This window comes from Entelurus aequoreus, linkage group LG19 (assembly GCF_033978785.1).
Source record: "Entelurus aequoreus isolate RoL-2023_Sb linkage group LG19, RoL_Eaeq_v1.1, whole genome shotgun sequence".
NCBI lineage: Eukaryota > Metazoa > Chordata > Actinopteri > Syngnathiformes > Syngnathidae > Entelurus > Entelurus aequoreus.
Window position 1 is genome coordinate 30623606 of NC_084749.1, and position 27629 is coordinate 30651234.

Sequence of the window (27629 nt, forward strand, 5' to 3'; positions counted from 1 at the left end):
CCATCCATCTATTTCCTACCGCTTGTCCCTATCGGGGTCGCAGGTTTGACTGGAGCCTATCCCAGCTGCACTCGGGCGGAAGGGAGGGTACACCCTGGACAAGTCGCCACCTCATCGCAGGGCCAACACAGATAGACAGACAACGTTCACACTCACATTCACACACTAGGGCCAATTTAGTGTTGCCAATCAACCTATCCCCAGGTGCGTGTCTTTGGAGGTGGGAGGCAGCCGGTGCACCCGGAGAGAACCTACGCAGTCACGGGGAGAACATGCAAACTCCACACAGAAAGACCCCGAGCCCGGGGATCGAACCCAGGACCTTCTTACTGTGAGGCACCAGCAGTTCCACAGTACTGCCTCTGCTTAAAATACTGAGCTTAATATTGCTTCTGTAATAACTATTTGTTAATAAACTGTATATTGATGTTATGACTTAGTTATCTACAGATTGAGTACAGGAAGTGAACAAATGTCAGGCTGTGTTAGAAACAGAGAAAAGGCGTAGGATTACATGAAATCTTCCTACTCCTTTTCACATGAAATATTCCTACTTCTTTCCGGCCATGTTAAAATGAAAAACTAAAAAATATGTAATGTACAATACCGCTATGTAACTGTATGCGTGTAGGAAATAAACTATAACCATAACAGTTAAACGGTTCCCTAAAGCAAACATGGTTCCTTAAAAAGCAACTATTGACGTTCGGTCTGAATTAGGATAGCACAAGATGCACTACTGAATGTTGATTGTTCAATGAAGGCAAACAGTACTGTACAGTTTTTTTAGTGGTTGACATTTAATTGTTGTTTACAGCGGATGATGTCAGCTTGTAGCACTATACCGTGTCGTGTTCCTCATCTTTGTTTCACTGAAGTCACACGCAGCTATCGCTTTCCCGCCCACACACCCTGGTGTAGAAATTAAAGCCAAATGTATATTTACCATTTTAAATGCACTGAACTCTACAGCTAAGTGTAAACATTGCGACACGTCCGTTAGACGTTGGTCTCAAGACTGTACTGAACCCAAAAGTGTTCCAGTTCCTTATATACATTTTCCAAAAAGAGTTGGGTACTTGGAAAAGCGAGATCATTTTCACACACCAACAACTGTGATTGTCTGGACCCCAATCTGCCAAGAAACGCTTCACACAGATGGCAGAAGAGAACAAGGAGGTTTGAGGATGGGGGTTGATTTCAACGTGTCTTACGGACCCTGGCGCTGGAAATGTTTCTAAGTGGGTTGACACGTGCTTCCTGACATGTTAGTGGACCTACAGGAGTGAGAATGCATTCAGCGCATGATGATTATTCAGTGTTTTTGTATCTGTCAGCCACTCATAAAGCCTTCGGAAGCTACACAGGCATTGTGAGGACTCGGCAGGGAAGCAGTGTTCCCTGTGTTTGCCAGGAGCAGCTTTCCACCCTCCGTGGGAAGGCAGGCTCGGCTGGCTGTTAGGTTGGCATTCACGAGATGACATTAGTAGAGAGGAGGGAAGCGCACAACCATTCAGAGTCACATTATTAACAATAGCTATAAAAGGGAACTTGAGTGGTTTTGCGATAAGGACGGATCTCTTTGATTGGAATTTACAGCAGTGATAGCTGTATTTTCTCTATACTACATTGTATGCGAGCGTGTATTTACTTTAGTTTTTCTCTCAATTAGTCTAAAGAGTGCATTCACATAAATCAGTTAAACATACAGCGTGATGACACTGTATGGGCATTCATTGGCAAAGAGACGTACAAATGAGTCAGGGGTGTCAGTTCTGAAAGCAAAACTGGCACTTTTCCAGCAACAAATCTGTATTTTTAATTTGTACTGGGTCTCCTACTTTCTGGTCCACAGCGGGTCTAAATTTTGAAACCTTCTGGTAGCTGCAAAAGCATCGGATAGAAATGCATAGTTCTATTATTGGGCATACATTAATTCCCTCAATTAGTCTAATAAATGTTATTATTTTTAGGCTCTCATTCGAAAAAAGAACCTACAAGATTTGAGTTGATACAGTTTTTCATAAGCAAACTGACTCAAAACTGAAATGTTTATTGTTTATAAGCTACATTTAAGAACATGTTTTAAAAATTGAGTCGACAATTTAGGTCACCAAGAGCCTCGTGAGTTGCCAAATGAATTATTTGTCTCAGTAAGAATGGTTAAAATGAAGAGAAAATACATATATATTAATTAAAGGAAACCAAACCAACATTCAAACAAGTTGAAAAAATCTCATCCATCAATCCTCTTCTTTCGCTTATTCAGAGTCAGGTCGCGGGGCAGCAGCCTAAGCAAAGAAGACTCGACTTCCCTCTCCCCAGCCACTTCATCCAGCTCTTCAGAGGGGGATAGTCTCTCCACCGTGTCCTGGGTCTTCCCCGTGGTCTCCTACCGGTTGGACGCGTCCTAAACACCTCCCGAGGAAGGCGTTATGAGGGCATTTTGACCAGAGACCCGAACCACCTCATCTGGCTCCACTCGATGGGGAGGAGCAGCAGCTTTACTCTGAGCTCCTCCCGAATGACAGAGCTTCTCTAAAGTAGAGCCACGCCACCCGACGAAGGAAACTCATTTCGGCCGCTTGTACCCGTGATCTTGTCCTTTTGGTCATTACCTAAAGCGCATGACCATAGATGAGGATAGGAACGTAGATCGACCGGTAAATTGAGAGCTTTGCTTTTCGTTTTAGCTCCTTCTTCACCACGACGGACCGATACAGGGTTCGAATCACTGCAGACGCTGCAGCGATCCGCCTGTCGATCTCACAATGCACTCTTCCCTCGCTCATGAACAAGACCCCGAGGTACATGAACTCCTCCACTTGGGGCAGGATCTCCTCCCCAACCCGGAGATGGCATGCCACCCTTTTCCGGGCGAGAAACCATGGACTCGGACTTGGAAGTGCTGATTTTCATCCCAGTTCTTTCACACTGAGCTGTGAACCGATCCAGTGAGAGCTGAAGATCCTGGTCAGATGAAGCCAGCAGGACCACATCATCCGCAAAAAGCAGAGACCTAATCTTGCAGCCACTTAACCGGATCCCCTCACCCCCCTGACTGTGCCTAGAAATTATGTGCTTAAAAGTTGTAAACTGGAAACGGGTCCTACTTACTGCCAGCAATGTGGACCAAGCTCTGACACTGATCATACAGGGAGCGGACAATCAGGCGGTCCGATACCACATAGTCTCTGAGCACTGTCCATAGGACTTCCCGAGGGAGACGTCGAATGCTTTTTCCAAGTCCACAAAACACATGGTTGGGCAACTCCCATGCACCCTCAAGGATACTGCCGAGAGTATATCGCTGGTCCACAGTTCCACGACGTCCTGAATCCGAATCAGGCATAGCCTCCTCTCGAGTACACCTGAATATACTTTACCAGGAAGGCTGAGGACTGAGATCCCACAATTATTGCAACACACCCCATGGTTCCCCTTTCTAAATAGAGGAACCACCACCCCAGCCTGCCATCCCAGAGGCGCCGCCCCCAATGTCCATGCAATGCTGCAGAGTCTTGTTTTTGATCTAATTTTTAAATAACTGATGCATACAAAATGCTTATATTATAGCTTAAATGTATTTCATAAAACGGGAGTAAGCCCTCTGCCATAGTAATTCATCAACATAGCAGGTGGGATGTACAGTGTTAAAATGATAATTCAAGAGTATTGCACAGGTGTGCTTTGGACTGAGTACTACAGAAAAAACTGAAGAACAGTGATGAATTAGTTTTAATACATGTTTTAAGAAGAATATTTGATTAATCAATTGATTTATCAAATATCCCTATCCCCTACCCCTCTGCCTACTCCTTTGTCTCCTCTCGTGAGGAGCAGCTCACAAAAGGACCTTTGCTGACGTTAAAGGCCTACTGAAACCCACTACTACGCAGTCTGATAGCTTATATATCAATGATGACATCTTAGCATTGCAACACATGCCAATACGGCCGGGTTAACTTATAAATTGCAATTTTAAATTTCCCGCCACACTTCCGGTTAAAAACGTCTAGATATGATGATGTATGCGCGTGACGGAATCAATTCGTACGGAAGTATTGGTACCCCATTGAATACAATACAAAAAAGCTCTGTTTTCATTTCAAAATTCCACAGTATTCTGGACATCTGTGTTGGTGAATCTTTTGCAATTTGTTTAATGAAGAATAGAGACTGCAAAGAAGAAAGTTGTAGGTGGGATCGGTGGATTAGCGGCGGAGTACTGCAACACAACCAGGAAGACAGAGATGGATAGCAGACGCGCTAGCCGCCGAACTCACCTTAACTTCCTCCGTCTCGCCGACCGCATCTGTGATCGGGTGAAGTCCTTCGTCGCACCGTCGATCGCTGGAACGCAGGTGAGCACGGGTGTTGATGAGCAGATGAGGGCTGGCTGGCGTAGGTGGATAGCTAATGTTTTTAGCATAGCTCTGTGAGGTCCGGTTGCTAAGTTAGCTTCAATGGCGTCGTTAGCAACAGCATTGTTAACCTTCGCCAGGCTGGAAAGCATTAACCGTGTATTTGCATGTCCCTGGTTTAATAGTATTGTTGATCTTCTGTCTCTATCCTTCCAGTCAGGGATTTATTTATTTTGTTTCTATATGCAGTTAAGCACGATGCAATCACGTTAGCTCCGTAGCTAAAGTGTTTCATCGATGTATTGTCGTGGAGATAAAAGTCACTGTGAATGTCCATTTCGCGTTCTCGACTCTCATTTTCAAGAGGATATAGTATCCGAGGTGGTTTAAAATACAAATCCGTGATCCACAATAGAAAAAGGAGAGAGTGTGGAATCCAATGAGTCAGCTTGTACCTAAGTTACGGTCAGAGCGAAAAAAGATATGTCTTGCACTGCATTCTAGTCCTTAACTTTAACGTTCCTCATCCACAAATCTTTCATCCTCGCTCAAATTAATGGGGTAATCGTCGCTTCCTCGGTCTGAATCGCTCTAGCTGCATTGAAAACAATAGGAAAATGTGAGGAGCCTTTCAACTGACTACGTCACGCTACTTCCGGTAAGGGCAAGGCTTTTTTTTATCAGATACCAAAAGTTGCGATCTTTATCGTCATTGTTCTCTACTAAATCCTTTCAGCAAAAATATGGCAATATCGCGAAATGATCAAGTATGACACATAGAATGGATCTGCTATCCCCGTTTAAATAAAAAAAAATCATTTCAGTAGGCCTTTAATGTACCGTATGTGGATTTGATTTTTTGAAATGTTTGTAATTAAAGCAGTATGGCAATTAAAGTTAAGGATTTTTGTGATTTCTGATCACTTGTGAGGGCACTAAAGGGATTTCTATGTGTGTGCGCATTTTGTGCGCACGCAGCACAGTTAAGCATGTCGTTGTTCTTTTGGCTTGTTGATAAAGAGACAGTAAATTAATTACCTCCTTGTTATGCGTGTTTGCTATACAGTATACTATATACTGTACAGCACTTTATATTGTGTTGAAAGTGTGCAAACCTTAACTAAAATAGGGACCTTTGTCGAGGCTGGAACTAGAGATGTCTGATAATGGCTTTTTTGCCGATATCCGATATTGTCCAACTCTTAATTACCGATTCCGAGATCAACCAATACCGATATATACAGTCGTGGAAATAACACATTATTGTGCCTAATTTTGTTGTGATGCCCTGCTGGATGCATTAAACAATGTAACAAGGTTTTCCAAAATAAATCAACTCAACTTATGGAAAAAAATGCCAACATAGCACTGCCATATTTATTATTGAAGTAACAAAGTGCATTATTTTTTTTAACATGCCTCAAAACAGCAGCTTGGAATTTGGGACATGCTCTCCCTGAGAGAGCATGAGGAGATTGATGCGAGGGGTAGCGGGGGTGTGTATTGTAGCGTCCCGGAAGAGTTAGTGCTGCTAGGGGTTCTGGGTATTTGTTCTGTTGTGTTTATGTTGTGTTACGGTGCGGATGTTCTCCCGAAATGTGTTTGTCATTCTTGATTGGTGTGGGTTCACAGTGTGGCGCATATTTGTAACAGTGTTAAAGTTGTTTATACGGTCACCCTCAGTGTGACCTGTATGGCTGTTGACCAAGTATGCTAGCATTCACTTGTGTATGTGTGAAAAGTCGTAGATATTATGTGACTGGGCCGGCACGCAAAGGCAGTGCCTTTAAGGTTTATTGGCGCTCTGTACTTCTCCCTACGTCCGTGTACACAGCGGCGTTTTAAAAAGTCATACATTTTACTTTTTGAAACCGATACCGATAATTTTGAAACCGATAATTTCCGATATTACATTTTAAAGCATTTATCGGCCGATAATATTGGCAGTCCGATATTATCGGACATCTCTAGCTGGAACCCATTATTTATATTTACATTGTTTCTTATGAAGAAATGTGCTTTAATATACTAACTTTTCGATGTACAAACCCTGTTCAGGAACCAATTAATAGAGGTATAAATTTGTTTTAAATATATTTTACCCCCCCTCAAGTGCCTTCAAGTACCCTCAGTCGTACTACTTGTAGTGCCCCAATTAAAGAACGAGTGGTATAAGTACATTTTAGGGTTGTACGGTATACAGGTACCGTAATTTCCGGACTATAAGCCGCTACTTTTTCCCCTCGTTCTGGTCCCTGCGGCTTATACAACGGTGAGGCTTATTTACGGCCTGTTCTTCTCAGACACCGTTGAAGAGGATTTCGGTGGTCTTAGTACGCAGGAGGAAGACGATGACACAATGATTAAAGACTGACTTTTCATATACCGGTAGGCTGGTTATTTTGATAACGTACAGGCGAGCACTTTGTATTACTTTGCACCGTTGTATTATTTGTACTCTGCACGAATGCTGTTCGCCATGTCAAAGATGTGAAAGTTTGATTGAATGATTGAAAGATTTATTGTTAATAAATGGGACGCTTTGCGTTCCCAAACAGTCATCTCTGTCCCGACAATCCCCTCCGTGGTAGCAGGAACCCCAATATACTACGGTAATTACACATCAAAACCCTGCGGCTTATAGTCGGGTCCGGCTTATATATGGAGCAATCTGTATTTTCCCCTAAATTTAGCTGGTGCGGCTTATAGTCAGGTGCGGCTTATAGTCAGGAAATTACGGTATTAGTATAGTACTGCGATACTAATGAATCATATTTGGTGCTATACTGCCTCTGAACAGTACTGCTCCGCTAATCCCCCGCGCCCCCGTCGTCGTCACGTCGTGTCTTTGCTGTTTTTACGAGCAGAGGAGCTTGTTCGGTAGCGCACAATCACGGAGTACTTACAAGCAGACACAGTGTGTAGACAGAAAAGGGAGAACTGACGCATTTTGGCTTAAAAAATAACGATAAAGGTGAAGTTATAACACTGAAACGCCCTCAGGAAGAGATGCTTTAAGACAGGGGTCCCCAAACTACGGCCCGCGGGCCGGATCCGGCCCCCCAGCATCCAAAATCCGGCCCACAGGAAGTCCCAAGTAATTTAATTTTTTTTTTTTTTTTTTTAAATCTTTCCTTTGTAATCCATTTTGTACCGCTTGTTACTCTTGGTGTCTCCTAGCCGCTCAGGCAAATCATATTGACTAAAAATAAATTTTCCCATCGATAACGTGACAATGTTAAATGTTGATGAACATCAATGTTAATTGATGTTAAATGACAAAACGGATTATAAAGACAATGTATATATGTATATATATATATATATATATATATATATATATATATATATATATATATATATATATATATATATATATATATATATACACAGCCTGGCCCCCGGCCAAATTTTTTTAACCCAATGCGGCCCCCGAGTCAAAAAGTTTGGGGACCCCTGCTTTAAGACATGGCTAGCTAACCAGCGGCTAAAGTCCAGCCCCAGTCGGCAGTGTTTTAGTTACTTCTAAATCACTAATCCTCGCCTCCATGGCGACAAATAAAGTACGTTTCTTACAAGTATCATCCCTGCAGGACGAGGAATAGCTAAAAATGCTTCACTACACATCGTAGCTCACCGGCGTCAAACTGTAAACAAACGCCGTTGGTGGATCTACACCTGACATCCACTGTCATGATACCATTTAAACAGGAACGTATCTAGTCGATACTGCTATGATTATGTCGATATTTTTGGGCATAACAAGATCTTCTTTCGTTTAAAAACAAATTATATTATGTTTAGAAACTCAGGAAATATGTCCCTGAACACATGAGGACTTTGAATATGACTATTGTATGATCCTGTAACTAAATGGTATCGGATTGATACCCAAATTTGTGGTATCATCCAAAACTAACGTAAAGTATCAAAAAACAGAATAATAAGTGATTGTTACATTTTAACAGAAGTGTAGATAGAACATTTTAAAAGAGAAAGTAAGCAGATATTAACAGTAAATGAAAAAGCAGATTAATAATTCATTTTCTACCACTTGTCCTTAATAATTTAGAAAAAATAATGACAAAATGACAAAAATAAATGACACAATATGTTACTGCATATGTCAGCAGACTAAATTAGGAGCCTTTGTTTGTTTACTTACTGATAAAAGACAAGTTGTCTTGTATGTTCACTATTTTATTTAAGGACAAACTTGCAATAAGAAACATATGTTTAATGTACCCTAAGATTTTTTGTTAAAATAAAGCCAAAAATGTTTTGTGGTCCCTTTTATTTAGAAAAGTACCGAAAAGTATCAAAATAATTTTACCGGTACCAAAATATTGGTATCGGCCATACTTGCCAACCCTCCCGATTTTCCCGGGAGACTCCCGAATTTCAGTGCCCCTCCCGAAAATCACCCGGGGCAACCATTCTCCCGAATTTCTCCCAATTTCCACCCGGACAACAATATTGGGGGCGTGCCTTAAAGGCAGTGCCTTTAGCGTCCGCTCTCACCCGAAAAGGAGACTATTATGTATGTCTCCGTTATCCATAGGTTTATCTATAACCCATAAAGTAGGCAGGCACGGAGCTATTTCTCAGCGTGTGTTTATTGCAGCCGGCACGTTAATACACTGACACACAACATCCGGATTCCCATCATGCATTGCTTTAAAACTACGGCAAGAAGTAATGTCCAAAAACATAACAGAGACGAAGCAGAAGAACGAAGAAGAGACATGGCGACGACGAGTAAGAAGAAGAAGTACGCTTGTAAGTTCCAAAATGATTAGAAAAAATAATTTCAGTTCATCCAGGACAGCTCGAAGGGGAAGGGGTATGCTGCCTGCACATTTTGTAGATCAGACTTCTCCATTGAACACTGTGGCCAAACAGGTATACTCATTCATTAACGAATTATTTATATATATCAGTGACGTGCGGTGAGGTTCATGGCTGGTGAGGCACTGACTTCATCACAGTCAGATTTACAAACATATGAACCCTAAAGAGTATCTTATTCACCATTTGATTGGCAGCAGTTAACGGGTTATGTTTAAAAGCTCATACCAGCATTCTTCCCTGCTTGGCACTCAGCATCAAGGGTTGGAATTGGGGGTTAAATCACCAAAAATGATTCCCGGGCGCGGCGCCGCTGCTGCCCACTGCTCCCCTCACCTCCCAGGGGGTGAGCAAGGGGATGGGTCAAATGCAGAGGATTTTCAGAATTTCACCACACCTAGTGTGTGTGTGACAATCATTGGTACTTTGACTTGACTTAACTTTAACTTTACACATACAAACTGTAGCACACAAAAAAGCACATTTAATAAAAACAACGTTATTATGGTCTTACCTTTACTTATAAATGAAGTCCATGCGCCGCTGCTGGGCCACAACATTAGGTACACCTGCAGACTGCAGCACGGATTTTATATTTCAGTCATTCACAACTCCTCCAACACGAACATTATTGTTTTTGCACTTTTTGGCTTCTTATTAAATAACTTTTTTAAATAGATTCAATCTTGCACGTGGAAACTTTAAGTGTGGGCTTTAGTTGACATAACACTCCCGTCAGGGAGTGCATTCTACGGCGTGGGTGCATTATCCACCAGTAGGCGGGATTACTGCGAGCCTCAGCCAGTGCATCTTCGCAGCCGTATTATGATTGCTCAGCACAAGAAATACGTTACACACATACAGTTGTTGACAAAATACACTGTACATTATATACCTCAGCTAACTAAACTATGGAAATGTATAATATAATTCATATAGCAATACGGTCTCACTGCACAGCAGGCCAGCAGTTAGCCGTGTCATTGCGCAACCATGGTGAGGCTCAAGTCAGTGACGTGCCTCAACTGGCTGCGGATCACCGCAAGTCAGTTCTCAGTATTTGAACAGCAAATGTGAAAATTCAGCGATTTTGAATAAAAATACTCTAAAACTGGTGAAGTTAAATGGAAAATAACTTTATAGTATAATCACTGAATACATAAAACAATTTAATGCATTTTTTTTCTTTTTACATTTTTTTTCTTCCCATGATGGCACGTGAGGCCATGCCTCCCCTGACTGCACGTCACTGAGCTATATATATATATATATATCAGTGACGTGCAGTCACTGCCATCATGGAAAGAAAAAAAATGTAAAAAGAAAAAAAAATAATTAAATTGTTATATGTAACCAGTGATTATACTATAAAGTTATTTTCCATTTAACTTCCCCAATTTTAGATTATTTTTATTCAAAATCGCTGAATTTTCAAATTTGCCGTTCAAATACTGAGAAGAGACGCCAGTTGAGGCACGTCACTGCGTTGTGCCTCAACATGGATTGCGCAATGACTCGGCTAACTGCTGGCCTGCTGTGCAGTGAGACCGTATTGCTATATGAATTATATTATACATTTCCATAGTTTAGTTAGCTGAGGTATATAATGTACAGTGTATTTTGTCAACAACTGTATGTGTGTAACTTATTTCTTGTGCTGAGCGATCATAAAACTGCTGCGAAGACTCACTGCTGGCTGAGGCTCGCCTCGCAGTAATCCCGCCTCCTTGTGCCGGTGCACCCCCGCCGTAGAAAACGGGGGGTGGGGGTGGGGTGGGGGGGGCATGTTATATCAACTAAAGCCCACACTTAAACTTTCCACGTGCAAGATTGAATCTATTGTAACCTATTTTTATGGGCTTTCCTCTTTGTGATGTTAATTCCTGTTACACGCTGTTATACAGTATATGCCTTGCGCTCTTATTTTGAAGGCGCTAAGAGCGGAAGTGATGACACGTTGGAGTGGAGCGGAGGTTTTTGAAATAAGGTAAATAAAGTGGTCCTCATGTAAACTGGAGCCTCCGTGTTTATTATTTTGTAGTTTCATACAGTATAGGCGGCATTTATAAACCCTCGGTTACACTATTTAAAAAAGTTATTTAATAAGAAGCCAAAAAGTGCAAAAACAATAATGTTCATGTTGGAGGAGTTGTGAATGACCGCAGGGCCACAACATTAGGTACACCTGCAGACTGCAGCACGGATTTCATATTTCATTCATTCACAACTCCTCCAACACGAACATTATTGTTTTTGCACTTTTTGGCTTCTTATTAAATAACTTTTTTAAATAGATAAAATCTTGCACGTGGAAAGTTTAAGTGTGGGTTTTAGTTGACATAACACTTCCATCAGGGGGTGCATTCTACGACGGGAGTGCATTAATCCAGCACAACAGCGGGGCATGGACTTAATTTATAAGTAAAGGTAAGACCATAATAAAGTTTTTTTTAATTAAATATGCTTTTTTGTGTGCTACAGTTTGTATGTGTAAAGTTAAAGTTAAGTTAAAGTACCAATGATTGTCACACACACTAGGTGTGGTGAAATTTGTCCTCTGCATTTGACCCATCCCCTTGTTCACCCCCTGGGAGGTGAGGGGAGCAGTGGGTAGCAGCGGCGCCGCGCCCGGGAATAATTTTTGGTGATTTAACCCCCAATTCCAACCCTTGATGCTGAGTGCCAAGCACGGAAGAATGCTGGTATGAGCTTTTAAACATAATCCGTTAACTGCTGCCAATTAAAATGGTGAATAAGATACTCTTTAGGGTTCATATGTTTGTAAATCTGACTGTGATGAAGTCAGTGCCTCACCAGCCATGAACCTCACCGCACGTCACTGATATATATATATATATATATATATATATATATATATATATATATATATATATATATATATATATATATATATATATATATATATATACATATATATATATATATATATATATACATATATATATATATATATACATATATATATATATATATATATATATATATATATATATATATATATATATATGTATATATATATATATATATATATATATATATATATATATATATATATATATATATATTAGGGCTGCAAATCTTTGGGTGTCCCACGATTCGATTCATAATCGATTCTTGGGGTCACGATTCGATTATATATCGATTTTATCGATTCAACGCGATACTCGATTCAAAAACGATATTTTTCCGATTCAAAACAATTCTCTATTCATTCAATACATAGGATTTCAGCAGGATCTACCCCAGTCTGCTGACATGCAAGCAGAGTAGTAGATTTTTAATTTTAATTATTAAATGAACCAAAAATATGACTTATTTTATCTTTGTGGAAAATATTGGACACAGTGTGTTGTCAAGCTTATGAGATGCGATGCAAGTGTAAGCCACTGTGACACTATTGTTCTTTTCTTTTTTTTTATACATGTCTAATGATAATGTCAATGAGGGATTTTTAATCACTGCTATGTTGAAATTGTAACTAATATTGATACTGTTGTTGATAATATTCATTTTTGTTTCACTACTTTTGGATTGTTCTGTGTCGTGTTTGTGTGTCCTCTCAATTGCTCTGTTTATTGCTGTTCTGAGTGTTGCTGGGTCGGGTTTGGTTTTGGAACTGGATTGCATTGTTATGGTATTGCTGTGTATTGTTTTGTTGGATTGATTAATAAAAAATAAAACAAATAAAACAGATTTTTGAAAAATGAGAATCGATACTGAATCGTACAACGTGAGAATGGCGATTGGAATTCGAATCGATTTTTTCCCACACCCCTAATATATATATATCAGTGACGTGCAGTCAGTAGAGGCAGGGGAGGCGGGGCCTCACCTGCCATCATGGAAAGAAAAAAAATGTAAAAAGAAAAAAAAATTAATTAAAATGTTATATGTATCCAGTGATTATACTAAAGTTATTTTCCATTTAACTTCACCAGTTTTAGATTATTTTTATTTATTTTTTCACATTTTCCGTTCAAATACTGAGAAGAGACGGTGCGGTGATCAGCAGCCAGTTGAGGCACGTCACTCAGTTGTGCCTCAACATGGATTGTGCGCAATGACTCGGCTAACTGCTGGCCTGCTGTGCAATGAGACCGTATTGTGGCATAGTTTAGTTAGCTGAGGTATATAATGTACAGTGTATTTTGTCAACAACTGTATGTGTGTAACGTATTTTTTGTGCTGAGCGTTCATAAAACTGCTGCAAAAGACGTACTGGCTGAGGCTCACAGTAATCCGACCTCCTGGTGGTAGAGGGCGGTAGTGATCCCAGAGATCATTCCTCGGCCGCAGAAGAAAAAAAAAAAAAAAGTTAGCAAGTCAGTGCAGCGATTGTTTATTTTCTCTCGCCTGAACTTTTATCAAAAACATGGAGGATTACATATGTAAAATAAAACAGTTTTCTAAACTGGACTTTCAATCGAAGCAGGGGGTAATAATTAAAGGTAGACCAACGCCGGAGCTAAAAGGTTTGCTTTTGACTTCAGGACAGAAGACCCATTCTTTTCAAACGGCGTGGTACACACGCAAAGGCTGGCTGCGTGGATGTCCAGCAAGAAAGGTAAGACCATAATAATGTTTTTTTTATTAAATGTGCTTTTTTGTGTGCTACAGTTTGTATGTGTAAAGAATGCTGGTATGAGCTTTTAAACATAACCCGTTAACGGCTGCCAATCAAATGGTGAATAAGATACTCTTTAGGGCTCATATGTTTGTAAATCTGACTGAGATGAAGTCAGTGCCTCACCAGTCATGCACCTCACCGCACGTCACTGATATATATATATATATATATATATATATATATATATATATATATATATATATATATATATATATATATATATATATATATATATATATATATATATATATATAAGAAAAACTTTAAAATATATACACTATACACTCCTCACCCCCCACACCCCACACCTCAACAACCCCCCTCCCGAATTCGGAGGTCTCAAGGTTGGCAAGTATGGTATCGGCACAACACTAGTACCTTTTATAATTTGACTATTTTAAAATATTAGTATAGTGCTTACTAATTGAGATGTTTTGTTAACACAATTGTGAACCAAACTTTAAAGCTATCAACATTTTGTTAGCATTTAGTATATGCAGTGTTGACTACATCAGGGCGGGGGTAATAGTAGCCTATACTGCCAATTTTGACATTCTATTAATTAACACACACACACACTCTGTCCACCACCCCCTTCACACACACACGCACACACATGCGCGCGCGCGCGCTCACAAATCAACGGTACACGCACTTCACACCTGCTCTCTGCCTCGGATTCCCGCTCACTCTCCTCTTTCAGCGTCCAAAATGGCGGCAGCCTCGTCCGTCCAGCCGCCGAGCGTCCACTCCTCTCTCGTCCCGGACGGTGCACTTTCTCCGGCGATGAACTGTCCCGAGAGCCAGCAGCCGGAGGACGAAGAGGCGGCGGCGGCAGCGACAGCGCAGCCCACGGAGCCGTGGACGAGCCTCCGTGACTTGCCGGAGCTGGAACCCGAGGAGATTGAGAAGAGGCTCGCCAAAACTCGCCAGGAGCTGAGCAACAGGAGGAAAATCCTCATGAAGAACCTCCCGCCCGACTCAACTAACCAGGTAGCACTTCTCATGTTTACCGCTCGTAAAGACAAAGTCAAAGTAGATGAGTTACAAGTGGGAAAAAACACCATATTTGCCCATGATGCGCATCAGTTTACTTTGGCTTACAATTGCACTTTTTCATCCTTTAAAGTAATTATAAGAGTAAATAGCAATGATTATAGATCATATATTTACATTTTGTAGGTACTCTAAAAGGCAATGTCTGTGTAGCAGTGTTCACAATGTTGTGGGATCATCCTATTATGTTACTATAGGGCAGTGGTTCTTAACCTTGTTGGAGGTACCGAACCCCACCAGTTTCATATGCGCATTCACCGAACCCTTCTTTTGTGAAAAATTAAACGTTTTTTTTTTTTAAACTCAAGATAAAGTTATGTTTTTTTACTGCTGCACATAATGAACCGTTCAAAGAACAAAACCAACACAGTGCATAAACTCACAGCAAATTACACACCTGCAAATCAGATGGAAAATTAGAGGGAACATTGTTTGGGGGTATCCATAATACGCCGATAGGGAGAAGTTTTTATTTACAAGATGAGTCGGTGTGTCTTGACCTCCGCCGAACCCCTGAGGCCGACTCACCGAACCCCTACGGTTCGATCGAACCCAGGTTAAGAACCACTGCTATAGGGTCATCTTCGGTCCTGTTTGTTTATTTCCAAAATGCATAGATTACACAATAATACAGCACATATTTAGTGTCACACACAGTTTAACATGTCCAAAAAGGAGAACGTAAAAGCAGATCTTATTAAATGCTACTCCTTCATTGTACACTCATACTTTCATTGTGTGAATGCTCCAAAGCATATAGTTTTCTACACCAAAATTAATCTATTTATTAAACGTCTTCTTCTTCTTCTTCTCCAGATTTTGGCGCACTCTACCTTTCACATTTTTCACTCGATTCAAACCGTTCCAACTTCAAACTGTTCAGCCTATTAGGGAATTGCGGGCTTTCCCTTGACAATTAAAAAAAAAATCCCAGGTTTCCCAGAACTCCAGGTCTTCCGGGACATTTTTCCCATTCAAAATGAATTGGCCATTCTTCTAACCTCCACCATTTCCACATTTTTCAACCAATTCAAACCATTACACCTTTAACACATTCCACCATCCTGGAAATTGAAAGTTCCTTTTTTCCAAGTTCAAAACATTTCCAGGATTTTCCAGAATTCCTGGCTTTCCAAAGCCCTATTTCCACCCTTTTTTCTGGCGATTACTCCTTCCACTTTTTTCAACGCATTTCAACCGTTCCACCGTCAAAACATTCCTGTTAATCAGGACAAAAAACCAAATTGTTTTTTTGATTGGAAAAATTCCCGGTTTTCCTGAAATTCCAGGAATTCCGTAATACCATTTCTCAAGTTACTACTTCAACATTTCTCGACCGATTTTAAAAATTCCAACACCAACCATTTCAACTCATTAAGAACATTCAAGTTTTTTTCACCCTTTTCAAAAAATTCCCGCTTGTCCCAAAATTCCCAATTTTTTCTGAAATTCCCATTGAAATCAATGGGACAGTCTTCAAAGTTCCACAACTCCCACGTTTTTCATCTCATTCAAACTGTTCTAACTTCAAAATGGTCAGCCTGTTTGGGAATTGTGTGCTCTACCTCAACAATTCTAAAAAAATTCCAGGATTTCAGTTCAACTTCAGCATTGGAGCATTCACACGCAAGTCCTTCAGGAATTGCCTCATCTAGTTATATACAAGTTTCATTATAATTATTATACCAGATAATAAATTGCGAGAATCGGTTTGAATCAAGAATCGTATTGAATCGAGAAATAATAAGTATTGATAAACTAGATGAATAAATCTCTCGTAGGCTCAACAGCATGAACCTTGATATCGCTAGCAAACACTGCTCAACAACAGAGACATTTATAGCTAAATAATGAGCCAAAATATGAACATCACACCATAAAAACAACTGCAGACATGAATTGTAGATGACCGAGTAATATTTATAGCAGGAAATCAACTGCATACAAACTTATCCTTTTATTCATTAGCGTCACAATCACAGCAGTACGGCACTCGTTATGTCTATCAAATACGTTACTTATCGATGCATGGATAAATCCAACTTTGTCTTTCAGGGAATAATGGTTTGAATGGTTTAAATCATAAAAAAAAAATATCTTAGGAATGTATGACTCCACTCCGTCCCATTTTGAATATTGTTTTCATGATTGCTTATATATTTGCCTCTAAACCTTTCAAAATATGGCCAAATCTAAGTAAATCAACAGTAGCCTAATGTGACTCCAGACCATCGCCTGAAACCCAGAAGTGCCCGGATGTGCCTCTCTACTTTGTTCATGACCAAAAGTTTAAAAAAAGAAGGTACTTGCTGGCCACTTGTCAGTGGACCAATGATCAATTAAGCATATGCTAAAGTTTCCTCTGGATTGGATGTCATAATATAAAGCAATTTTTGGCCATGACTCATGAGCAGGTAAATCTTTATGGTCACTGACTAAAACAAGACAAGCATGTTTAGAAATTAAGGCTGTCAAAACAAGTTATGTGATTAATCTAATAATAATCAATTACTGGCATTAATCTGAGGCACAGAATGACTCAAATACCCTGAAACGAAGTGATATTACTACGCATGTGCGAATAGGCAATTGATGTGGCGGGCTGCCACAAAAAAAAATTATTTAGGTAATACACTTCAGGCACCTCTGGAAAAAAGGCTAATGTTTAATTTATGACAGTCATAGTCTCTTAGAGCAGGGGTCTTCAACGTTTTTTAGGCGAATGACCCTCAAACTAATGGATAGACGGCGCAAGGACGCCTTACTTATATATCTCATACAACATTGTGTTTTAAATTTAACTGGTTCTATAGGTGACTTGTTTTTGTGCAATACTAAGATATTCAAATGATATAGTATAGCGTTGCCAAAAGCTAGCTGGCTACTAGCGCACAATTCGTTAGCTGACAACTGGTGCATTAATTGCTAGTTGACAACTGACACTTAATGTACTAATCCCCAGCTGACAACTGTCAGGTTCAAACACTGATGACATCTATTAAACAAGACAAAAGGCAAGGAATCAAACAGAGACAGAATTAAATTTGGACTCAATTGAGGAGAGACATGGCCACTGTACTTCTCTGTACAGTCTTGCACCACGCTCTGACGAAGAAGGTTTTCGTCCTCTCTTTTATTTAGATGTTCAATGTTTACGCAACAACACCTGTCTCAACAGGAATGGGTAGTATGTAAACAGTCCTTGTTTTCGGTCACATTAGAAGACAAAAGAAGAAGATCCCTCGGGCTTGGGCTTTGTCGTGGATTCAGCTTTGGCAGGTTTTGGAGGACTATGGATGACCCCTCCCGTCTGATTCCATCGTACACAGCGGAATCTTCCGAGCAGTTGGCTTGGTGCAGCAGAGACAGCTTCTTGTCTGTTCATTGGAAACTCACAATGGAAAGTTTTTTGATAATTTAAATACAATTTTTCTGACATTTCCCTCCTGTTTATCAATTAACTTCTCCATAATCTTCTTATCCCCAATAACTTCTTCTTGCAATTTTCAGTTAATGCTTAAATTTTCCTACGACAAAGTTATGTTTACACTCAGAATTTAACATCAATTTTTTCCTCATAATTATGACATTTCTGGAAATAAATCAGGAACACCATCCTGGTAGGTATCCTTGTCTTCAGATTCAGCTTCCTTGTCGTCCACTAGGAAGTACATCTGAACAGCTTTATCATCTGCTGGGCTAATCGCTGTGGTAATCAGACGGTTAAACAGAGAACACAGACAGGGAAAACAACAACATCCACACAACGTCAGTATTGCTGAACACGGCCATAGTTACCAGATACCAAAGACTTGTATTTGCCAAACACGTCCAACCACCCCTCCTACATAGATGTATCTATGCCTGAATGCTCTTTCAGTTTACCGTTAAGGGCGTGCAGGCCTTCCAGTGCTTTGGTCAGGCTACTTTCTGCATCAGTGCAGTTTGGTACGAACATGCAACACTGTTCACCAAATATTGCGCACACGCCCTTTTCCGCCATGTTTAGCGTCATACGGTTTTGAAAAGCCATAAGGCAGGTGGCGGCGAGTTGATTAGCGACGGGTTCAAGTCTTGGCCTGTGTAATTTTACAATCTCTGTACGTTGTAGTGGACGTAGCTTATTCTGTCAACATTCCTGTTAATCGTACACCACCAGTAGACGTATGATTCAAATCCAGCTGCAACTTGATTTACCAATTTATAGTCGTCAGATATACTTCTTTGGACACCCATTAATATAGGTTGGATCTACAACACTTTGCCAGTTTACATCATGTCTAGTTATTTTCCAATGTTCAGATATCAAACTGTTCAGGCGTGTTAACAATTCTTGTACAAATATTGATACATTTACTATGTGTATGCAGTTATCTGATGATACGTTTCCTAACTGTTGTACAGAGCCTTGCATGTTAATGCAGGTATAATTAGCTTTTTTCACATATTTATCAAATATTGGTTTCTGCTTTGTCTCTTTAGCTACAAGGTCAATTTTGTTTTGCTCATTACTTCAATTCAACTTTTTTGACTCATTTTGAGTAATTTTCTGGGCTTATACATACAACACAATCAGTTTTTGTAGCCTTTTCCACTTGCTCCGCCATAAGGAACAAATTAATTACCAAAACAGGAACCAATTATTATCAAACTTTGACACACCATCAAATGGTATGCTTACAACTTGTCACAGTGGAATTTGTAGTGTGCTAGTTAACATGTCCCTTTGATAACACAACTACAATCCCAAATACTTTTTTCATTATATGACATTTTTACAATGTAAATACAATCCCAAATACTTTTCCCATTATATGACCTTTTTACCATGTGCTAAGTGGACTCAGCTTGGTCTTTCCACTATCGTTACTGCTTTTTAAGTTATTTACAATCTGTCCCCCCTTGGAGAATGCTCGTTTCCTTTTCATTGATTTTTCAAAATTTTGGTAGCTGATAAGGTCTTTCAAATATTATTTCAAATGGTCTGAGTCTTGTTGTACTTGTAATGTTCATGTACTGTACATTTTTACTAAATCTATACATTGTTCATGGATGTTTTGTTTTTTCCATACATTTCTTTAGTCTGTTTTTTTATTCCCGTTTGTCCTTTTCACTAATCCTGCGCTTTGTGGATGATAAGCACAGTGATTTTTGCTATCAATGTGGAATAATGATTCTATCTAGATCAATTGATTTACAAAATAAGGTCCATTGTTACTGTATAGATTTAGTTATATCATATCTTGATATTATCTCTTTGCATAATGCTTTTGCTACTGTTAGCACATCTGCTTTTCCCTTAGGAAATATTTCTACCCACTTTGAAAATGCATCTACTATGACCAGACAATAATGTTCTCCTTCACTCTTATTTAGTTTAATTAAAATCCAAGCCTAGATGTCATATACGAAATTTTTATTTTTATTTTATTTATTTTTTTTTTTTATACGAATAAAACTATAGGAATTATAGTACTTCTGTATGACGATATTCATATCCCTCCTGTTGAGCCATGCGTTCAACCTTGGCTCAATATTGCTGCTCACTTATACCGATTTTTCTTTGTAAGATTGGTTTATTGTCTGGACATACATAGATGTCTTCTTTGTTCATCATCATCCTCATCATTTATTTGTATTCCTTTCATGAAAATGCATATATACAAGCCATATACAATTGACACTTTCATTGTTTTGTTTTTTTATACATTTCCATGTTCAGAAAGGAATAGATGGAAGAATACTATTCTTGTATTTATCTGACCCTTTTTTAACACAAATTATTTTAGATGACTTTATCACTATTACCTCTACCAACACCCTGACTCCAAAATACTTTTAATTTTCGTTTAAGCATTTTCAAAATGACACGTCCAATCACAATCAAAAATCAGTTTGATATAATGCCAGTTGTCTGTTTTTGTAACTCTTTTTAAATTCAAAAATATTCTTGCAACTTTTTAAGTCTTTGTCTAGAGAATTATATGCTTTCACACCAGCAACAGACAGGCACATTTGCTTCAAATGTGTTGGCACTCTTATTTAGTTTAAAATCATACGGCCTTCTGTGGTTCTCATCCTCAGATGTGAACACATGTAACTTTTGTAAGTCCTTCGGAAGAACTTTATTTCTAGCTTTGAACATCACTAATAGAGTATGCTATTCTACATTGTCTTTTAGTTTTAATAATCCTGACTTAATGAAGAGTGCATTTGTGTGGTCTTTATATCATACTGTAAAAATGATACGAATTGCTCTTTTCTGCGAAATAAATAAAGGCATTATGTTGCTGTGATATGTATTTCCCCATATTTCTGCACAATAATTGAAATAAGATAGAATAATTGAGCAATATTACGTTCTCATTGTATTATTTAACCTTGTTCAAAATAAATAGGCTTTTAGATACCTTATTTTTCACATGCAATATATGAGCTTCCCATGTCAACTTTTCATCTAAGACAGACCTGGGCATTCTGCGGGCCGCGGGCCGCATCCGGCCCTTTGTGCGTCCCTGTCCGGCCCGCGTGAGGCCAATTATAAATTACAAAATAAATTTTAAAAAGTATCTATGTCGAGTGTGCAATACAACGGTGCTGCTTTTGTTTTGAAAATCGTTATTTGTATTACTTCCGTGTGGACGTATGCGTGTGCGTGGTTGTGAGTGAATGTGAACAGCTGCAATTACAAAATAAAGTTGAAAAAACATCTATGTCCTGCGCGCAATACAACTGTGCTGCTTTTATTTTGAAAAGTATTATTTATGGGCGTGTGTCCGTGTGTAACCTGCGAGTGAAGGTGCACATGCAGCGACAAGTGATGCACGGTTTACACCCGAGACGCTAAAAAGAGAAAAGTTGATGAGGAATGGCGTGTTTTCAACAAGGCATGAACTGCAAAGCAACGTCCCCTCTAAGGTGCGTGCGTGCGCAATTGCGCACTGCTCAAGCGTCCGCTGCGCGCAGCGGACGCTTGAGCAGTGCATATGCCGCGCACCAAATCAAATCCCATCTGAATTCTAAACAAAATAAACATATTTATTCTATAGAATTTTGCAATGCAACTTTGAGTGACAGTGACAATAAGCGGCCCTAATGGTGTTCGTCAACACCGTTTACAACACCGTTCAATTGAACACCGTTCAATTATTGTAACGTCTATCGAGATGCTTCGAGGACAGGAATTATATCGATCACTTTATTGAGCAAAACTGTTTATATTCGGACATAACCACACCAAAAACATGAGTAAAACAATTCTATCTCGAAAAACTAGTCATTTTCTGCCGTACAAACCAGGCCAAAACCAACTTGTCATCTGTCACCAACACGCATAGCACTAAACCACTGGTGCGTTTATGGCCACACAAAAAGTCGGACAACTCAAACACCACACAAAGTTACGCTCTGACTCCTCAGTCATACGTGTGCTTATTTTACTGTCATTTATTATTAATGTTAATTTATTTATATTAGTCATGGAATGCTGTTACACACACTATGTTGAAGTATTACTATTATTATTAATTATTATTATTATTATTATTATTTATCTTACGGTATATATCAAAAATAATATTGAGCAAAATTTAATTGAAATATTGTCGATGTGGCCCTCCAGCAGTGCTCGGGTAGCTCATGCGGCCCCCGGTAAAAATTAATTGCCCACCCCTGATCTAAGATGACCCCAAGAAATCTGATTTCAGAAAACTTCTCAATTTTCACATTGTTTATGCATGAACTAACTTCTATCTTTCTTTTATTACTGAATACTATAAATTTAGTCTTTTCCAAGTTTAAAGATAATTTATTTACATCAAACCACAATTTTAGTTTATCCATTTCCTTTTTAATATTATCGGCTAAGATTTTCAAGTCATCTCACTAAGAAACATTGACTGCATAACCCTATATTCCCTTTTCCAGACATCCCCTGATTTATCATTAGCTCTTGGTATTTCGTTTACTAAGCTAGGTCCTACATTTACAAAGAAATTATTTAATTCATTGACAATTTCATCTTTGTTTTCAATTAACATATTATCTTTAAATATCTAGGTAATTCTGTTCGCCTTGTCCTATTCCCTATTGCTTTATTCAAAATATCAATATCAAAAATCCATGTAGCCTTTATGTTATTTTTATTTTTATACAACCTTCTTCTGTAATATTCCCTTTTTGCTTGTCTCAATATATTGGTCAACTTGTTTTTGTAGTTCTTATAACGTTTTTCAGCATTCTCTGTTCTTGATTTGATAAACTCCTTATAAAGTCTATTTTTCTTTTTACATGCATTTTTCAAACTGTTTATCATCCAATATGCATTATTTTGCCTTTGTTTAGATGTGCATGGAGCCTCAGGACAATGCTTGTTTTGCTGTTTTGTCAGCAAACACATTTCCTATTGATACTGTGTCTGTTCCTTTGGTGTGTGCTGTACATTTGCATATTGCTATTTTAGCTGGTAGCTGTACTGCTTCCATTCTTTCTTTTTCTCTTTCTTTTTTATACGAATTAAACTTTATCATTCCTATATTTTGGCTATATTTATATATATTGTGACCTTTTGATCTTTCATTACTTTACATGCTTCTATTAATGCTTGTAGTTCTACCGCTTGCATTCAGCAATTTGATGGTCATTTGATAGCATTCAAAACTTTTGTTACTGTAACAATCGCACATTCTGTTCTATTCTTATTTCACAGAATGCTGCTTGAGCTTCTGAATTCCACTCTACAGATGATTACATTTTTCATTAATTTACTTAAAAGAGCTACTATTTCATCATAATTTGGTATGCAACTTCTACAATAATTGGTTAATCCTAAAAATTACCTAATTTGCTTCTTTGTTTGTGGTTTTTGTACTTGTCGTACTTTGTTTTTCTATTTTCCACAATAGTGCGTCCATCTCTGTTTAGAGAACGTCCTAGATCAGGGGTGGGCAATTAATTTTTACCGGGGGCCGCATGAGCTACCCGAGCACTGCTGGAGGGCCACATCGACAATATTTCAATTAAATTTTGCTCAATATTATTTTTGATATATACCGTAAGATAAATAATAATAATAATAATAATAATTAATAATAATAGTAATACTTCAACATAGTGTGTGTAACAGCATTCCATGACTAATATAAATAAATTAACATTAATAATAAATGACAGTAAAATAAGCACACGTATGACTGAGGAGTCAGAGCGTAACTTTGTGTGGTGTTTGAGTTGTCCGACTTTTTGTGTGGCCATAAACGCACCAGTGGTTTAGTGCTATGCGTGTTGGTGACAGATGACAAGTTGGTTTTGGCCTGGTTTGTACGGCAGAAAATGACTAGTTTTTCGAGATAGAATTGTTTTACTCATGTTTTTGGTGTGGTTATGTCCGAATATAAACAGTTTTGCTCAATAAAGTGATCGATATAATTCCTGTCCTCGAAGCATCTCGATAGACGTTACAATAATTGAACGGTGTTCAATTGAACGGTGTTGTAAACGGTGTTGACGAACACCATTAGGGCCGCTTATTGTCACTGTCACTCAAAGTTGCATTGCAAAATTCTATAGAATAAATATGTTTATTTTGTTTAGAATTCAGATGGGATTTGATTTGGTGCGCGGCATATGCACTGCTCAAGCGTCCGCTGCGCGCAGCGGACGCTTGAGCAGTGCGCAATTGCGCACGCACGCACCTTAGAGGGGACGTTGCTTTGCAGTTCATGCCTTGTTGAAAACACGCCATTCCTCATCAACTTTTCTCTTTTTAGCGTCTCGGGTGTAAACCGTGCATCACTTGTCGCTGCATGTGCACCTTCACTCGCAGGTTACACACGGACACACGCCCATAAATAATACTTTTCAAAATAAAAGCAGCACAGTTGTATTGCGCGCAGGACATAGATGTTTTTTCAACTTCATTTTGTAATTGCAGCTGTTCACATTCACTCACAACCACGCACACGCATACGTCCACACGGAAGTAATACAAATAACGATTTTCAAAACAAAAGCAGCACCGTTGTATTGCACACTCGACATAGATACTTTTTAAAATTTATTTTGTAATTTATAATTGGCCTCACGCGGGCCGGACAGGGACGCACAAAGGGCCGGATGCGGCCCGCGGCCCGCAGAATGCCCAGGTCTGTCCTAGATCCTTTACTTCTCTTTTGCATAATTGGACTTTTATTTTGCTTATTTTGCGTCTTTCACTATGTAGATTATTTAATAACGCTAATGTTATTTTTCTCCTAATTCAAATGTTATACATCTTACTTTATGTATTTTTTAAGTAACGTTTTAAACTCACTAAAATGTCCATACGCCACTTAATCTATACTTTTACACTCTGAATTTACATTCTTCCCATTGTTTATATTTTTTATTTGCAATTATTATTCACCAATATTCAAAGCAAACAATTGTCTATCGCTAGCTGATAGTTTTCCTGATTGCCATACCTCCTTATTTATTCTGTTATGTCATCATCTTATTTTAGCTCAACACTCAGATGTATGGTGTTGCAAATGTCTGAAACATAATCCAACCTAAGAATGTTATACTACACTTCAAAGTTAAACCTACTTTAAACTTTCATGTAATAAATTCATTTTCACACCTCCCCCAATTCCCACACACACACGCACACGCACATGAAAGGTGGTGTGTGAGTGCATGAGTGCACTCCTAAGGGCAAAGGTCAGCAACACTTGAGCTTTTCTCTTTTTATTTTTATTTTTCCTTTTTTTCTTCTCCTCTTTCCTCAGTTAATGAACATGTAACCCACTTTATCATGCTATACATATCAACTCTTATTATAGTTATTAATCTAGGTTTTTATTTGTTCCATTATTTAATTATACATATATATATTTGTATATATAAAAGCGCTCTTTATACATCCAAACATACATGTATATCTTCAGTCTACATTTTCTTCATATCTTATTTCAATACCCCCCATTATCTCTGTCGTAAGCATTAGTTTATTCCATTTTGCATTAATTCTTCTTATTGATTTTTTCCCATTTCTTCATCTATTTTTTACTTTTATCTCATTTTAGCACTTTGAGATTTTTCCTATTTTATTTTTCTCTCTCTCTCTGTCTCTCTACACACTCAATCTCAATTGTACCATCTATTTTTCATTCCTCCTTCATGATCTGATACTATTGCTAAACCTAGCAGTCATTTTATTCTCTACATGCTCCCCTCAGCCCCCAGCGTGTGATCATGGGTGATGGGTCAAATGCAGAGAATAATTTCGCCACACCTAGTGTGTGTGTGACAATCATTGGCACTTTAACTTCTTTAACTTTACATGCTCCGGTGTCACACAAAAATTTGATTTCTTTAGCCTATATTTATATTATTATCTCTGATTTACTCGCTGTTTGTTTACTTAAGTCCTCATAATTTAGTATGTCTTCATCATCCCTCTGATCAATTTCTTTGTCTTTTCGTGTGGTCTTTGGAGATTTGGATGTCTCCTATTTTGTTTACAATAGATTCTAATAGACCATATCAGGTCTGCGTTTTTTTGTGTCCCTCTTTCCATTTTGAGAATTTGGAGTAATCCGTCGTCCCCTACAGAGCCGAACTTATAAGGATTACTGTTCTCTTTGTTGTAAGATAGTGGTTTAAATTATTACAGTGGTACACGACGCTTCTATTGGAGATGATTCCCCATTGGAGGTGTCTTGCCTAAAGCTTCCACAATAACCCACTATTTACTTCTCACAACTTTAATATGGAGTGATAGCCTAATGGCGATTACTCCCACACACTCTGACGTTCATGCATACTTTTCAGTGTTATGGTATTCGGAAAATTTTCAATGTTTCATGTAGGAGTCCGACCCCCTCCAGGTTATTGTTGTTTACGGACAAAAATTCAGTTTTTTTCTGAATAGACCTTTTTAGGTCTGCTTGGACGCCGTCGCCCTCAGATAATGGCTTACGGATATTTCAAATTAATGTAGGCTCCGCCTCCCCCAGTATGTTGTTTTATGGATTACGGATGTTCCAGTTTTCGCGGTCCCGTTTACCTGCAGTATTTTGGCCTCTTCCTCTTCAGTTTTAGCTTATCTTATTTCGAATTTTAGAATTTAGTGTTTCAAATATTTCGGGTATTCCTGTTTTCGCGGACCCCGACGTCCTGCAGTATTGGCCTTTTTACCTGTTAGAGCCTAGGATTTACAGGGTTTGTATATGCGTCGTAACCCTCAGTCACACGCTTTTTGTTAGTCGTTTCTTTCTCTTAAAACGTACTCACTGCTCTCTGCGTTCCTTCCTCTTGTCCTCGGACTTCCGTCAGTTTTTCAAATTCCAGCCAAAATGAAGAAAAGCAGTTCCTCAATCAGGATTTGGTTGCCATGGTCTTTCTGGTTTCACTCACTCTTGCTGGAATCGTCAAAACGTATTGGATTCGGCTCGAAGGACCAATTTGATGTCAGGTTCAAACACTGATGACATCTATTAAACAAGACAAAAGGCAAGGAATCAAACAGAGACAGAATTAAATTTGGACTCAATTGAGGAGAGACATGGCCACTGTACTTCACTGTACTTCTCTGTACAGTCTTGCACCACGCTCTGACGAAGAAGGTTTTCGTCCTCTCTTTTATTTAGATGTTCAATGTTTACGCAACAACACCTGTCTCAACAGGAATGGGTAGTATGTAAACAGTCCTTGTTTTCGGTCACATTAGAAGA

At 38.8% G+C, this 27629-nt stretch overlaps 1 protein-coding gene across 1 annotated transcript in view; it reads left to right on the plus strand.

Annotated features, from left to right (window-relative positions):
* Nucleotides 1–14463: 14463 nt before the first annotated feature.
* Nucleotides 14464–27629, plus strand: part of raver2 (ribonucleoprotein, PTB-binding 2) — a 170022-nt gene continuing 156856 nt past the window's right edge. Inside the window, exon 1 of the mRNA XM_062028263.1 lies at nucleotides 14464–14853. Within this exon, the coding sequence (XP_061884247.1) occupies nucleotides 14572–14853 (282 nt within the window). The 5' untranslated portion in view covers nucleotides 14464–14571. The remainder of the gene's footprint in view (nucleotides 14854–27629) is intronic.